The sequence below is a fragment of the Metarhizium robertsii genome (genome assembly GCF_000187425.2).
Source record: "Metarhizium robertsii ARSEF 23 chromosome Unknown MAA_Scf_3, whole genome shotgun sequence".
Classification (NCBI taxonomy): domain Eukaryota; kingdom Fungi; phylum Ascomycota; class Sordariomycetes; order Hypocreales; family Clavicipitaceae; genus Metarhizium; species Metarhizium robertsii.
In genome coordinates this window covers 1669657-1682188 of record NW_011942171.1, presented here as the reverse complement: position 1 = coordinate 1682188, position 12532 = coordinate 1669657, and the positions used below count along the sequence as shown (strand labels likewise).

Sequence of the window (12532 nt, the reverse complement as noted above, 5' to 3'; positions counted from 1 at the left end):
AATTTATAGTTAATTAAATAAAAATAAAGCTAGTTTTAGCTAAGCAGAAAAGTAGGGCTAGTATCGGGTGGGCACCTGGACCTAATATCATGTCTTCTAGGTCCTCCGTGGAACCGTGGATGCAAAACATGGCAACCTGGGGTGCGGGGTAGCTTTTACATGGTTTCCGCAATTTGCAATAACATTGGAAGGCAACTCATCATTCCTTGTGCCTAGAAGCTATAGGAAATTTAAAGAGATAATGCTCAATCCGAGTGCCTTGTGTCCACGGCATTCAAAATCCAAAGCTCACGCAGACGTCTGACAGATACCCGAGAATGCACTAGTTCTGCATAAAATACCGCGGCGCCCATTTTTTGGTATTTTTTCCTGTGATGCAAAGAAACAGGCCGCGCTGAAACTTCTGCGTCACACTCGCGACTCCAAAATTAGGACCACCAGCCAAGTCATTCACAAGGTCCGGCGACATTAGCCTTGACTATCATTAACGTATTGATGATGGAGAACTGTCAATACTTAAAGTGATTGGTACTGCTTGTCAACTAGCCAATATATTTCTCAATTAATGCGGTCTCCACTATCAAAGACACTTTGGCCGAGTGGTTAAGGCGGTGCCCTGCTAAGGCATCACATTCGTGTGCGTAGGTTCGAATCCTGCAGGTGTCGTTTTTTTTAATCTTTTGACAAGAAAAAACTCTATTCCCGTAGCTCTCTTTTTGGATAACTTCAACAGCTGGTGGAATTTGAAAAGTTAAAACCGTGAACAACTTGAATTACCAGCTGTTCAATCTTGAGCTCAGCCCTAGAGCCAATGATTTTCCGCCTCCCCATCGGCCTCATTCATTCAATCATTGAGTACAGAAGCACAGAGCGACCCCCAATAGGTCAATGTCATATTGTAAAATTGACCAAATAATAGTAGTCGTCACATATTCAGCTATTCACCTAGTCAATTCCTTTCCCTTATTTTCTTTAACCCAATTATCATGGATACAATACTCTAAATAGTTGTCATACAATTACACGAGGGCTACGATAACGGAACGTAGCGCAAAGGCTCTTGCCGACTTTGTTGAATAAATTGAGCTCTTTGGTCATCTAGGCCTTAAGTAAAACCCAGAAACTGTAATGGCAAAGACTATCATTATATGAATTAAGCTATTGACCCCAAGCCCTCATTGAGTCCTTGTCGCAGACAACGCACCAGCATTACCCGCCAACCAGCCAAAGTTGCGTCCTGTTTCACAATTATAGTCCCTTACATTCGTGGCCTAAGAGAGGGCGCAGTATGCCAATCCCCCTGGAGTCTTGAATAATACACAAAGAGTCTATCCAAATATACTGCATTCCCAGTCCCCAAGTCATGTGGACAGCGCCCCAGAAGATTTTAGCAAGTCTCGTAAAGACATTTCCTGTATAAACACATGTAGTGTGTTCTGCAATAGCTTACGGGGCTTTCAATAACCCCAACAGCGACTCAATGTGGCATCTCGTACGGGTAATTCAGCCATTAGTGTGCTTAGGCGTAATTAACCCGGGCAAGGAAGCGTTTAACCCAACATCAAGCAGCCAGTGCGGGATCTAGTTTCCAATAGTGTTGACTTTTAGTTGCAGTCTCTATGCTCTAATATGCGTTCCCACAACTATTCTACCGCCTGTTGCTACTAGGTTCTGAGTCTATGCTATGAGTATAAGATACGGCCCTTATTGCTGCTGGCCTGGCTGCTGCGCGCACCATGCGAAATTCCATTTGAAATTTCCAAATGGAGATATTTAAACAGAGTCTATCCTATTCTTCTAAAGAGGTGATGTTTAACTTCCTGTATAGCTGTGCGACCAAGCGGAGCGTAGCTGCTTCGTGGTTCAGCTTGGCAGATGAGATCATGAGAGCAGATCTGGCTGAAAGAAGCCCAGCTTGTTCACTATATGTGTGACAAGGGTTCAATAGAGGGCTTGAAGCAAAAGGGGCTCAATTCAATAATAATCTCGAAGGGGTCTCTAAGCTCTTGAGTTGCTAAGAGGAAGGAAGAGAAGGGTGACCGCTTCATATACATAAAAGGGACGCCCGGGCCTAGAGCTCTGGCCCGGGCACGTGTTTAAGCTGTGTAACCAAGAAGTCCCGTATCGGTGAAGCCCCTTTGTTGGGATCCACGATCTGTTGGGCCTTTTCCGTGTAACAATATGTATAAATAGTTTGGAACTTGGCAACCTACATCGTGGATCGACTTGGCCGTGTCGACTTGGCCGTGCCACCTGCATGTTCAGTGCCTTGTTGCCGTTCACATCATTGGAAGATTAGATAAGACAAGGAAGCAATTACATACCAAGGGTTGCCATTTCTCATGCGTGATTGCCCCCGTGGCTCTCTGTGATCCATAGATATGTCTCGGCGCAGAGTCTGGACGGCGCCCACGACGTGAGCGAAAACCGCAAGCCCATTTCAAATGTTGCATCTTGTGAGATGGCCGTCTCTAAATTCAGTGCCTGAATAACAAACTCTGTCTTGGCCAATCTTGTCACAATTCTGTGGGTTCTTATAGGGTAAGAGGACCATCCAACTTCAAGCCTCAACCCTTTATTGCCAGTCTCTTGGCGAACCCAAAAGGCAAAAAAAAAAAAAAAGGTCACGCCAGAAAAAATTAACATTTCGCCAGAACCCAACATTTGCATCGCTGCTGTTATACAATTTTATTCAAGCAACTCGGGTGGAGCTATCTGTTGCCCACCAGAGATCTTCGGAGTAAATACCCAGTGACAGCGGCTCCTTCCAAGACGGGTAGAGGACGTCAATGCAATGAACGCAGGCGTAAAAAACACACTTAGAGCCAAAAGAGAAAGATAACCCTGTATCTTGCAGTTTATTAACACAGAAATCATATTAAAAAGCAAAAAGACGACACCTGCAGGATTCGAACCTACGCACACGAATGTAATGCCTTAGCAGGGCACCGCCTTAACCACTCGGCCAAAGTGTCTTGATTGAAAACAATGTCTTGATAACTAGCTTTATCAATATAATCAAACATTCGAACCTGCTCACAAGAGTGGCATAAACGGCGAGCGCCCTTGTCCGAAATTCGAACTCCCCCGACTATTACCCGTGACAGCTTACCTGAACCCGCCTTTCCCGTAAATTAGTCCTCCCCGTTTCCATCTACTATTTCCCCGTCTCCTCCAGCCTTCTCCTCCGATATCGAAGCACCAGACAATAAATAACCACACACCGCGTAATATTGCACACCCAGAGATTGCCTGTTTTTAACCCCGGCCTCAACAAAAAGCTCTCTTTCATGGAGGCGCCAGACAACACAAATGGGACTACTCTTTCCCCCCCTCCCTTGTGTCGAGTTTCTTCCTGCGACAAATCCAGGTCCATTGGAGGCTGATAGACAAGCTTCAGCGATGTAAAAAGCAGTTTCGCCATTGACATTCTGAAGGTTAACATCAATATCGCTATACTCAAAAAGTTGCGCCACCATGAATTGGTCCCCGTGTCACGACGCAATGCTAAGAGGTACCGTCCCAGAGTGATTCCGAATGTGAAGATCGACTCTAGAGTCGGGGAGAAGAGGCTCTGAAAACTCTGACATATTCTGTATTCCCGCGTACATGAGTGCTGTCTGCTCCGATTTATCTCTGTGGTTCGCGTCAACACCCTGGCCACTCGGACAGTAGTCTTTCCACGACATGACTATCGCCAGAACTAACGGCTAGTATAAGCGCAGTTTGACCATCACCATCCGCCAAGTTTACTTAGATGTTAGGTTATCAAAGGGAAACGTCAATGGTTAGCGTCTTCCGACTTGCTACCGTTCTTGAAAGGGCGGTTTGATTGCCTTCGCTCACCGCGAGGCTAATTGGACCATAACAAGAACTACTACTTAAAGCAGCTCTCCCTCATAGTCCAGCTCCGGTTCCTCGTAATACTTTTCTTTGTGGTCTAATACCCTTGTCCAGGCCCCTTTGCCGTGTAACACGTGCTATACTATTATTATATTAGTATAACTGATAACTAGTTGATAGCATAAATGCAAGGTCAGACGCTCAGTTACACAAGCAGAATATTTGCCGATCAAAATATAGCTGGTCCAACCCACCTGAAGAATAGCGTACACGAGCAATTTCTCCTGCACGCTCGTGTTACAGCAAGTGCTGGGAAGAGACCGGAGCGTTTCCCCCCCGTTACACGGCGCCCTATCCGCATGTCAGCTATTCCACCTTTTTCTACCAGACCTTTTAAATTGGACTCCCACTTTTCTGACCAACTTCACTTTTAAGACCGGTCAGCACCCTTTTACAATTCAGACCCTGAAAGTTTAGCCAGGGGGCCTACAGCTAATTAAAAGGGATTATTATAGGGAGTACACGAGGTGGAGAAAGTACCAGACCTAATAAGCCGTTAAAAAATTCTTATTAACACAAGTTACCACTAAAAACTATTACTCCCCTGTAAATCACAATTAACAGCTACTACTATAAATTGAAGGCCCTCTTGTTAGCAGAGAGGCCCCTGTATATAATCCCCTGTCAGGTCACTCATGGCTAATCTTATAGGTACATCGTCCGCTGGGCGGCCCGAAATTTCTGGTCGGTATACGCCTACCTGGGGTCTACTACTGCCGCCAATTTGACTCGTCGTTGACAATGAGGCTGTTCCCAACCACACGTTACAGGAGGCAGCGCTACATTATAGAATATGTCTACAGTTAGCTACCAGTCTGATTCGTGGAGCGGCCATGGACGTACAAAGGCTTGCCGCGAAGCATCGCGGATCCATCCGTCCGTACTGACGCGCCCGATGATGGGGTAGCTATTGGCCGCTTGAGATGATTTGCTGCACGAGCACACATGACACATTGAGGACGACATTTCAGCGAGGCGCATATGCAGGCAGTAAGACCTCTTTGCCTGAACAGTGACGACCTTTGTGCCGCCGCTCCGGGTTCAGGATGTCGGCGAACTTCTGCCCGTTGACGTCCTCGCCGACACTGCTTTGCATTGTCGACCTATATAATATAATGATATGCCTTGCTCAGTTCCACCATGGCCATCTCGTGAGGACAAGCTCAAAATATTCTTCAATTCATACCCCCGATTACTCGGTACAATCACAGTTTACGCTTCTTTCCACGTATCCGACCATTGAGCCAAAGCACCAATGTCCCTGTCGCCCGAAGCCATCGTCGCCATCGTGGGCGTGTTAGTCAACATCCCTCCCCTCATCCTCATCGTCTGGAAAGTATGGGAGCGATACCGAAGCTATGCCGCACATAGGCTCGGCGTATAAGTGAGTTCAACATTGCCATCCATCACCTGCCATTCATGCTGCAGCACAACATCCACGTACAATACTAACATGATTCAAAGGCAGTCAGTCACGCTTTGACAAAGACGGGCCCCAACCACCATGTACATACATCACTACACCAACGTCACGTCAGCAGCCTACTTGGAAAACAGACTCAATTCATCATCTTGAGCAACTCATATCATCGTATACACAACAAAGCAAAACCCCGCAAAAAGACTTGGAAAAAAGTCCTCAACCACTCCACCGACACATTAACGGTGATATCCGACTGCTCATCATCCTGGACAAACTCAATACCAATCCAACACTTTCACCATAATGTTTACATTGTAGACCCCTCCCCCCCTTTTTTGTCTTGTTGCCTCCCATCATTAGGAAGATACCCGGACAAAGTCGTACTTGGGTCCTTGTTGTAAAGTTGAAGAGAAGAAAGAAAGAAAGGGAAAGAAAAAAACTTCCAATTTGGCAAAAAAAGAACCAGCACAGGAAGAAAAAAAGGCAGGAGAAGGGGAAGGAATTCTTGCCATCAAATCAATAGGATTTAGACATTGTCATTTTGCGAGCGTTATTAGGCGCAACCGTTCATACTCACACCGAGCCCCTGATAGAATAAATGTACCAAAATTCGACAAAAAAAAATTAAATAAAACAAAACAAGAATAGATTAGATTCCCAAACTCCGGGTTGCTTCCGATTTTCCCTGCGTCAACTGCCAAGAAAACTTGGGCTGCGTCAATGTACAACACATATGGATGCCAAAGAAACCATTTTGCTTTTTTTTGCGAGACTAACATGTAGCGACGGCCGGGTATATAGTCTTTGTCATGAATGCGTAGCGATATCCAGAAATCTCTGGCCGTGAATGCCTGAATTTTTAAAAAACTTCGGGTGGCCAGGCTCTCCTCTTCTAAACCTTGTCACTGCCGGCGTGCTGGTCTTCAGTGTCGAGTCTCTTTCTCCAATCGGCTAGACTGTCACTCAGACCACCATCTGTCGAGCCCTCATTCGCCTTCTTGCCCACTGCAGGAGAGTCAAAATCGAAATTGGTGCTCAGCCGGTAGTTCTTGTTAGTAGCTTCCCAGTGACTTCGCAGGGTCTCGAGCTCGCTGGCAAGGTTGTCGAGCGCCGCGCTGTTTCTAGCATCCAGACTGTTGCCCTCATATGTACTCTCATTTTCGGAACTCTCATTGCGACTATGTCCATGGGCTCCGCCATTCGTGCCTTCGATAGCTATGTTGGGAATTTGCCGACTGCGGCGTCGATAGTTATCAACCGAGTGCTCAACCTGGTCAAGTAGGAGCGCCACCTTTTGCTCCGCGTCAGTGGTCCGCTGTTCAAGAAGAGCGTTTTCGGTTTGAAGTTGTTCTAGATCCTTCTTGTGCAAGTCAAGATCCTTGACAGCTTCATCGCGCTGCTTCCTGCTGTCGGCCAGCTCCTTCTTCAGCTTTTCGCGACTCTGCTCCAGTTTAGATCCAGAAGTCTTCAGTTCCATCTCGAGGGCCTCCACCCTCTGATGCAGTGCATCTCGCTCGGCTTGCCAGTCTGCCTGGGCTGATCCTGATCGCTGTCCATCACCCTCAGCTTCCTCAAGTCGACCTCGCAGCTCCTCCATTTGCGACTTGAGGCGTCCATTATCCGTCTTGTAACGCGTCAGTTGGTCTTTGAGCTGCTTCAGCATCTTTTCCGTTCCCTTGACATAATGCACTGCTGATTGGTAGTCGCTCTCGAGTTGTTGGAGTTTATCGCGGTACGCCATCTCTGACTCCTGTTGTTGAGATGCAAATTGTTGTCGGCTCTCTTCATGGGCCGCAGTGGCATTGGCGAGTTGCATCTCCAAGTCTCGCACGCGGCTTTGGTCGGGGGAGCTAGTTCGGGGACTGGCCAGGCTACGACCGCGGACGGCACCACCGGTCGGACTAATCCCACGTTCTGCCAGTATATCTTTCAGAGTATTGTGTTGCACAGTCATTGCGTTAGTCTCGAGTTGTTGAGCCGCCAGTTTGTTCTTCAACTCGGTGTGACCGGCTTGAAGGCTCTGTGTTTCCCTCAAGGCAGACTGGAGCTGTCTTCTTATGGCCACACCCTCCCTGCTTGACTGCTCCTGATACTGCTCCAGCCCTGCGATTCGCTCTTCGGCGCTACGCAGCTTATCGGCCGCCGCGTCAGCCTCCTGTTGATACTTCTTCACCAGTTCGTTTGCTGTAGCAAGTTGGTTCTGCAGTGCGACAAGACGCCCACTGTCACCCTTGCTTCCGTTCGCCAAGTCCCTGGTTGTAATCTTGCCAAGGCCAGATAGCAGTGCCTCCCGATGAGTTCGGGCCTCGTTTGAGTGTTTTTCGACTAGCTCTTCCGCATCGCGTAGCCGTTGCGTTGACGTAGCCAGTTCCGTCGCACGAGCTTCGTGCTCCGTTTTCAACTTATTGAGTTTGTCTTCCACTGACTCGCGGGCCAGTCTCTCTTCTTCGAGCTTCTTCTCCAAGTGTGATCTAGCGTCTTGTGAGGCGGCGATGGCGCTTCTCAAAGTTTCAAATGTTGCGTTGTGGTCCTTTGATGAGCCGACGGCTTCTTTATATTTGGATTCGAACTCGCCTCTTTCCACTCTTATCAGCTCCAAGGCTGCTACAGCCTCGGCACAGGCGACGGATTTCTCTCTGGCCTCCCGCTGTACAAGATGTAGTTCCGCCTTCAGTCGCTCAACCTCTGTTGATGTTTGCTGTCTGTAAGTCTCCAGATCGGCCATACGCTTCTGGGCTGCAGATGTAGTATCGTCAGCTAGCTGGCGAGCATTTTTCTCTGCCGATAATTCAGTCCTGAGACTTTCCAGTTGTTGTTTCAAGTCCTTGTGAAGGTGCAGGGCCGTCGCGAGTTTCTTGCCAATCTCACCAGATCGGTCCGCCGGCTCGTCTCGCTCGCCATCCAGCTGAGGTGTGCTTGATGAACTTCCTCCAGAGTATGCGGTCAGTTTGGCTTTGGCGTAAACCGCTTCCTGAATGGCTGCGTCACGTTGCTTCTCAGCCTCGGCAATCTGCTTGGCGGCCACCACAGCCTGCTTGTCCACTGCGCTCTGTACGTTTGCCAGTTCCGTTTTCATAGCCAACAGAGCTTCAATTAGTGGTCGGTCCTCATCATCAAATGTTTCAGCGGCCTTGGCATCAAGGGGAGCCATGGTGGCACTTGACACATATCCAGCCTTTCGCGCCAACTCCAGCTCGGAAGCGTACCATGCGTTTCTGTTTCTCGACGAATCTAGTTCCTTCAGAAGAGCAACAGTCTGAGAATTTCTGCCAGACGAACGTCGAGACAGAGGATTACTCGTTTGTCTTGTGGGTGGCGGCGGCGATGACGGTCGAATAGCCCGAGCTCCAGATTCGGCGGAACTATCCACGGAACCCTGCAGGTGACGGTGACCCTTCTGATGGGCCTTGCCCGCATCGCCGGCCGGCGATTCCTGCTTGGACCCATTTCTTGTTGGTTGTGCAACGGGCGATGCCTGAGTCGTCGGTGTTCGTCGTCCATTGACAGCTGCTGTATCAACCTCGCTGGCGATAACTGCAGCCTGCGGCGGTCTCGTTGTCTGTGGAGACCCAGATGCCCCAGTACGATCTGCCGAAGCTCCTCGGGCACGCCCCACGGCCGAAGTCTCAACGGTAGGTTTGGCTGGCGTCGGTCCTTGAGGAGGCGGACCAGCAGGGCTCGGCGTGACACCGGCTCTGGGAACTTTGGACGGCGGCGTGCTAGAAGAGGGAGCGGATGGAGCACCTGTATTCTGTTGCTCAGGGCCACCGGGTGGTGGTGAGTGGTACCCGTTCGGAGGCTTGTTAGCAGGAGTAGTAGGTATTGCGGTAGCGGCTGTGACGGGTGCATTGCCTTGTTTCCGTGGATCTTGGGCACTCGAGGCAGCGGGTAGCTGTCGAACGGTGGCATTCGGTACTTCACTCCCACTTGGCCTCCGCGTTCCCTGGGTCACCCTCTGAGCACCTTGCTGACTATCGTTGGGATATCGAATCTTAGTCGTATCCAGAACATACATGATGCCCAAATCGTTGATAGTAGTTGTCGCTGAGCTCGGTTCACCACCTAGGACAACAATAGATTTTCCCACATTTGTCATACTGTGGCCTGATCGAGCTGATGGTGATGGCCCCATATTTTGGAAAGTATACCATCGTCGCGATGATATTCTGAAGGCCGCCAGATCGCCCAAATCGGTCCCTTCTTCGGTGCGACCACCAAAAACATACATGACATCGTCTACGAGCGCTGCAGCATGTCCCTCTCGAGGCGCAGGAATGTAGCCAATGCAGTCTAGCTGAGCCCATTTGTTAACAGCTGGGTCGTAGCACCACACGTCATTAAACCACTGGAAGCCATTCGTTCCACCAAATCTGTGTTACCCACGTAAGTACATTACGGCTATTTTAGGAAGCGGAAGAAAGCGAGGTATACGTACAGATACATCTTGTCGTTGAATGTGATCATAGAGTGGTTTGTACGGGCGGCCGGCGCCTTTGGAGAGGTATCGCCTGGAAGGAGAATCTCCCATCTGTTGTTCGGTGACTGCAACTGGTTGAGGTCAAAGGCGGAAAGGTCATTCATGAAGTAGCCTTCGACTTGACCGCCAAAGATGTAAATCTTGGAGCCTAGGATATTGAGTGAATGGCCATATCGCCCAGACGGCCTAGGGCCAGCCGGCAGGGCACGGGACCAGTGCCTCGTTGCTAAGTTGCCTGTTAGAACCTGCCTACTGTATTGTCAAGCATGCCAGTCTGCTTACAGGTATTCAGCAAATATAGAGTCTCATCCAAGGTATCGGACTCTTCAATCTTGGTATCACCACCATAAACGATGAATGCATTGCCGACGAGTAAACTGGAGTGGCCAACTCTCGGGCCTGGGCCCTCGGCGGTAGTCGCTAGAGGGTAACAAGCGAGGTTGCCCCCGGCCTCAATCAGCCACAAGTCGCCCTTGACAGTGGAGCTGTTGATCAGGCCGCCCATCATGTATATGTCGCCTTCTTTCGACGCGGTTGCATTTACGGCAGCGCCATATCGGGGGAAAGGACTCGGGTGGTTTGGGGTGTATGTTAGCCGCCTTTGCGACCATGGGTATAGAGAGGCATTGGGATTAGAGGCTGGTGGTGTGTTTCGAAGCTATCGAGACAATCATGAGAGAAAATTATTAGCGCGATTCCCGCTTGAAGAAGATGCATGGAAATATGGCGTGGGCTCACGGGTAGATCTGATGATGGCTGAGTTTGTTCTAAACTCCCTCCCCGGCGAAGCTGTTCCGGGCTACTAGTACCATTTTCATCGACGGAATTCAAGCTTCCCGTGGGAGTAGCTCTTTGTGCGGCGGCATTCTTCTCGTCGCGGGCCAAGCGAGAACTGGTACTCTGAATGGACCCCTGTGAGCCAGAGTTGCCATCGCGACTTGATAATGCGCGGTCCTGGCTCTTCTTGGACTTGAATAGGAACGCCATGATTAACCAGAGACCGGCTAACCGGTGAGGTTAGGGGATCAGGTCAAAACCGAATCGTGGTGGAAGAATATTTCGAATCGGATCAAAAAATCACCCGTTCAATGAGGGTTCCGGCCCGAGCGCTCCCTGAGAGTTGGTCAGGCGATGCGATGGCTGCGCCCGAATTGTTGACCGCGTGCTGCGACGTTGGGACGTTGGACGTTCGATTCGAGGGCGACGGAGAACACGGACGGGACTGCACGTCGGGAAACGGGAGCCAAGGAACGAAAGCGGCGGCAGCAACTCGACGCGAAGTTGCAGACAGGAGCAAGGAAATTGGCGCGCTCGAGTCTGGAGAAGGCTGGTAAAGCATCCAGGTCTGGTGGACTAGCTCTACGGAGTAGGAGTCGGGAGGTTGTCAACGGATTCAAGTCCAGCCGCCTTTTTTTTTCGGGGGTGAGACTCTAGAGGGGCGTGTCAGGGGAGGCTACATGGGCAAATGGAGTCGGAGGTCAACTGATGCTGGTGCTCGAGTCCACGGCCGGCGAGAAGAGGGGAGGGGGGCTGGTTGGCTCTCGAATCGATCAAGATCAAGGTATTACATGCGAAAGCCCATAGGATGGCGATTATAAAGGAGGGGATCAAGAGATCAACATAGGGCGAGTGTTTTGCCTTGAGAATGCGGCGAGCCAAGCGAAAGGGCCAACGGGTGAGTAAGGCAACATTTGAAAGGAGTCCGGTGCATACGTTTGGGGGATTGGCGATGGTTTGGTAAGTCCACGTCTGTGGCCGCTGGCCAGTCAGAAAGAGCCAGGACCAGGCGCCAGGAGCTAAAATAGGAGACGCAGCTTTCAAAGTGGGAAGGAGCAACTTGCACTGGTAATAGTGCTTGCACCCGCACGATGCACCCGATGTACATACTATTCGGTCCTCCATAATCACGCCAGACTTACCCCAGGTCTGGGCTGGGAATCGAGTCAACAAAAACTCAAGAGAGGGCTGGAGGTGATTTCAAACCACGGCTACTATGAGGAATCAACATTATCCTGGCACTATGTTGTTCATTCTCCGTTCTCCGCATTCCCTACGGTAAACCATGTCATTTAACGTAGGAACGCGATGGCTCAACTCCCCTTGCTAGCCGCCCAAACCACCTGCCAGCCCGCATCATAAGCCCATTTTAAGCTCCTGACCTGGGCATCTTGATTAAGCCATGTTGTACATGTTGACGGTAGTACTAGTACTCCGTAGCAGTATTTGTATGTATGGGCGCTGAGGGCTGGGGAAGGACAGGGACGACGGAGCAGCCACAGAAATAACGGGGCGAATGGGGCAGATGAGAGTCTTGGCCAGGGCGGGTCTGTCGCTGAACAGTGCGTTGGAAGCTGCACAGCACGACCAGCAAATTCAAGGAGCCCAAGTACCCCTCAAATGTTATTGGAGTACATATGTAGCGCCATGTACGCACTTGCACTGACACCTCAAGCTGGGTCCAGCGAACATTTGAGCCCCAAGCACCCAGTTCACCCATCATTCCGACCCCCCTGGCCAATGATGGCGCTTGTTTCTTCCGGCCTAAACGGGCATGCTCCGCCAAGTACTCTGGGCAACCTTACAACTAGTACTAGTACTTTGTCCCCCCATTGAATCTGGTATTAGATAAGCTCACGAATACTACAATCAAGAAACCGTAGGCCTTGGAAGCATGGTGCCAAGGTGGCGCTGTGTGGACAAGATTGCCATGGCCGTGTCAGGTACCAGCT

General features: G+C 50.0%; 1 protein-coding gene across 1 annotated transcript; it reads right to left on the bottom strand.

The window, feature by feature from the left end:
• Nucleotides 1–6218: 6218 nt before the first annotated feature.
• MAA_07358 (kelch repeat-containing protein) lies at nt 6219–10790 on the bottom strand (the record flags this gene model as incomplete). The annotated part of the gene is made up of 4 exons (XM_007825356.1): nt 6219–9696; nt 9762–10029; nt 10086–10461; nt 10542–10790. 4 exons carry the CDS (start codon nt 10788–10790, stop codon nt 6219–6221), a joined length of 4371 nt encoding a protein of 1456 aa, XP_007823547.1.
• Nucleotides 10791–12532: the final 1742 nt, after the last annotated feature.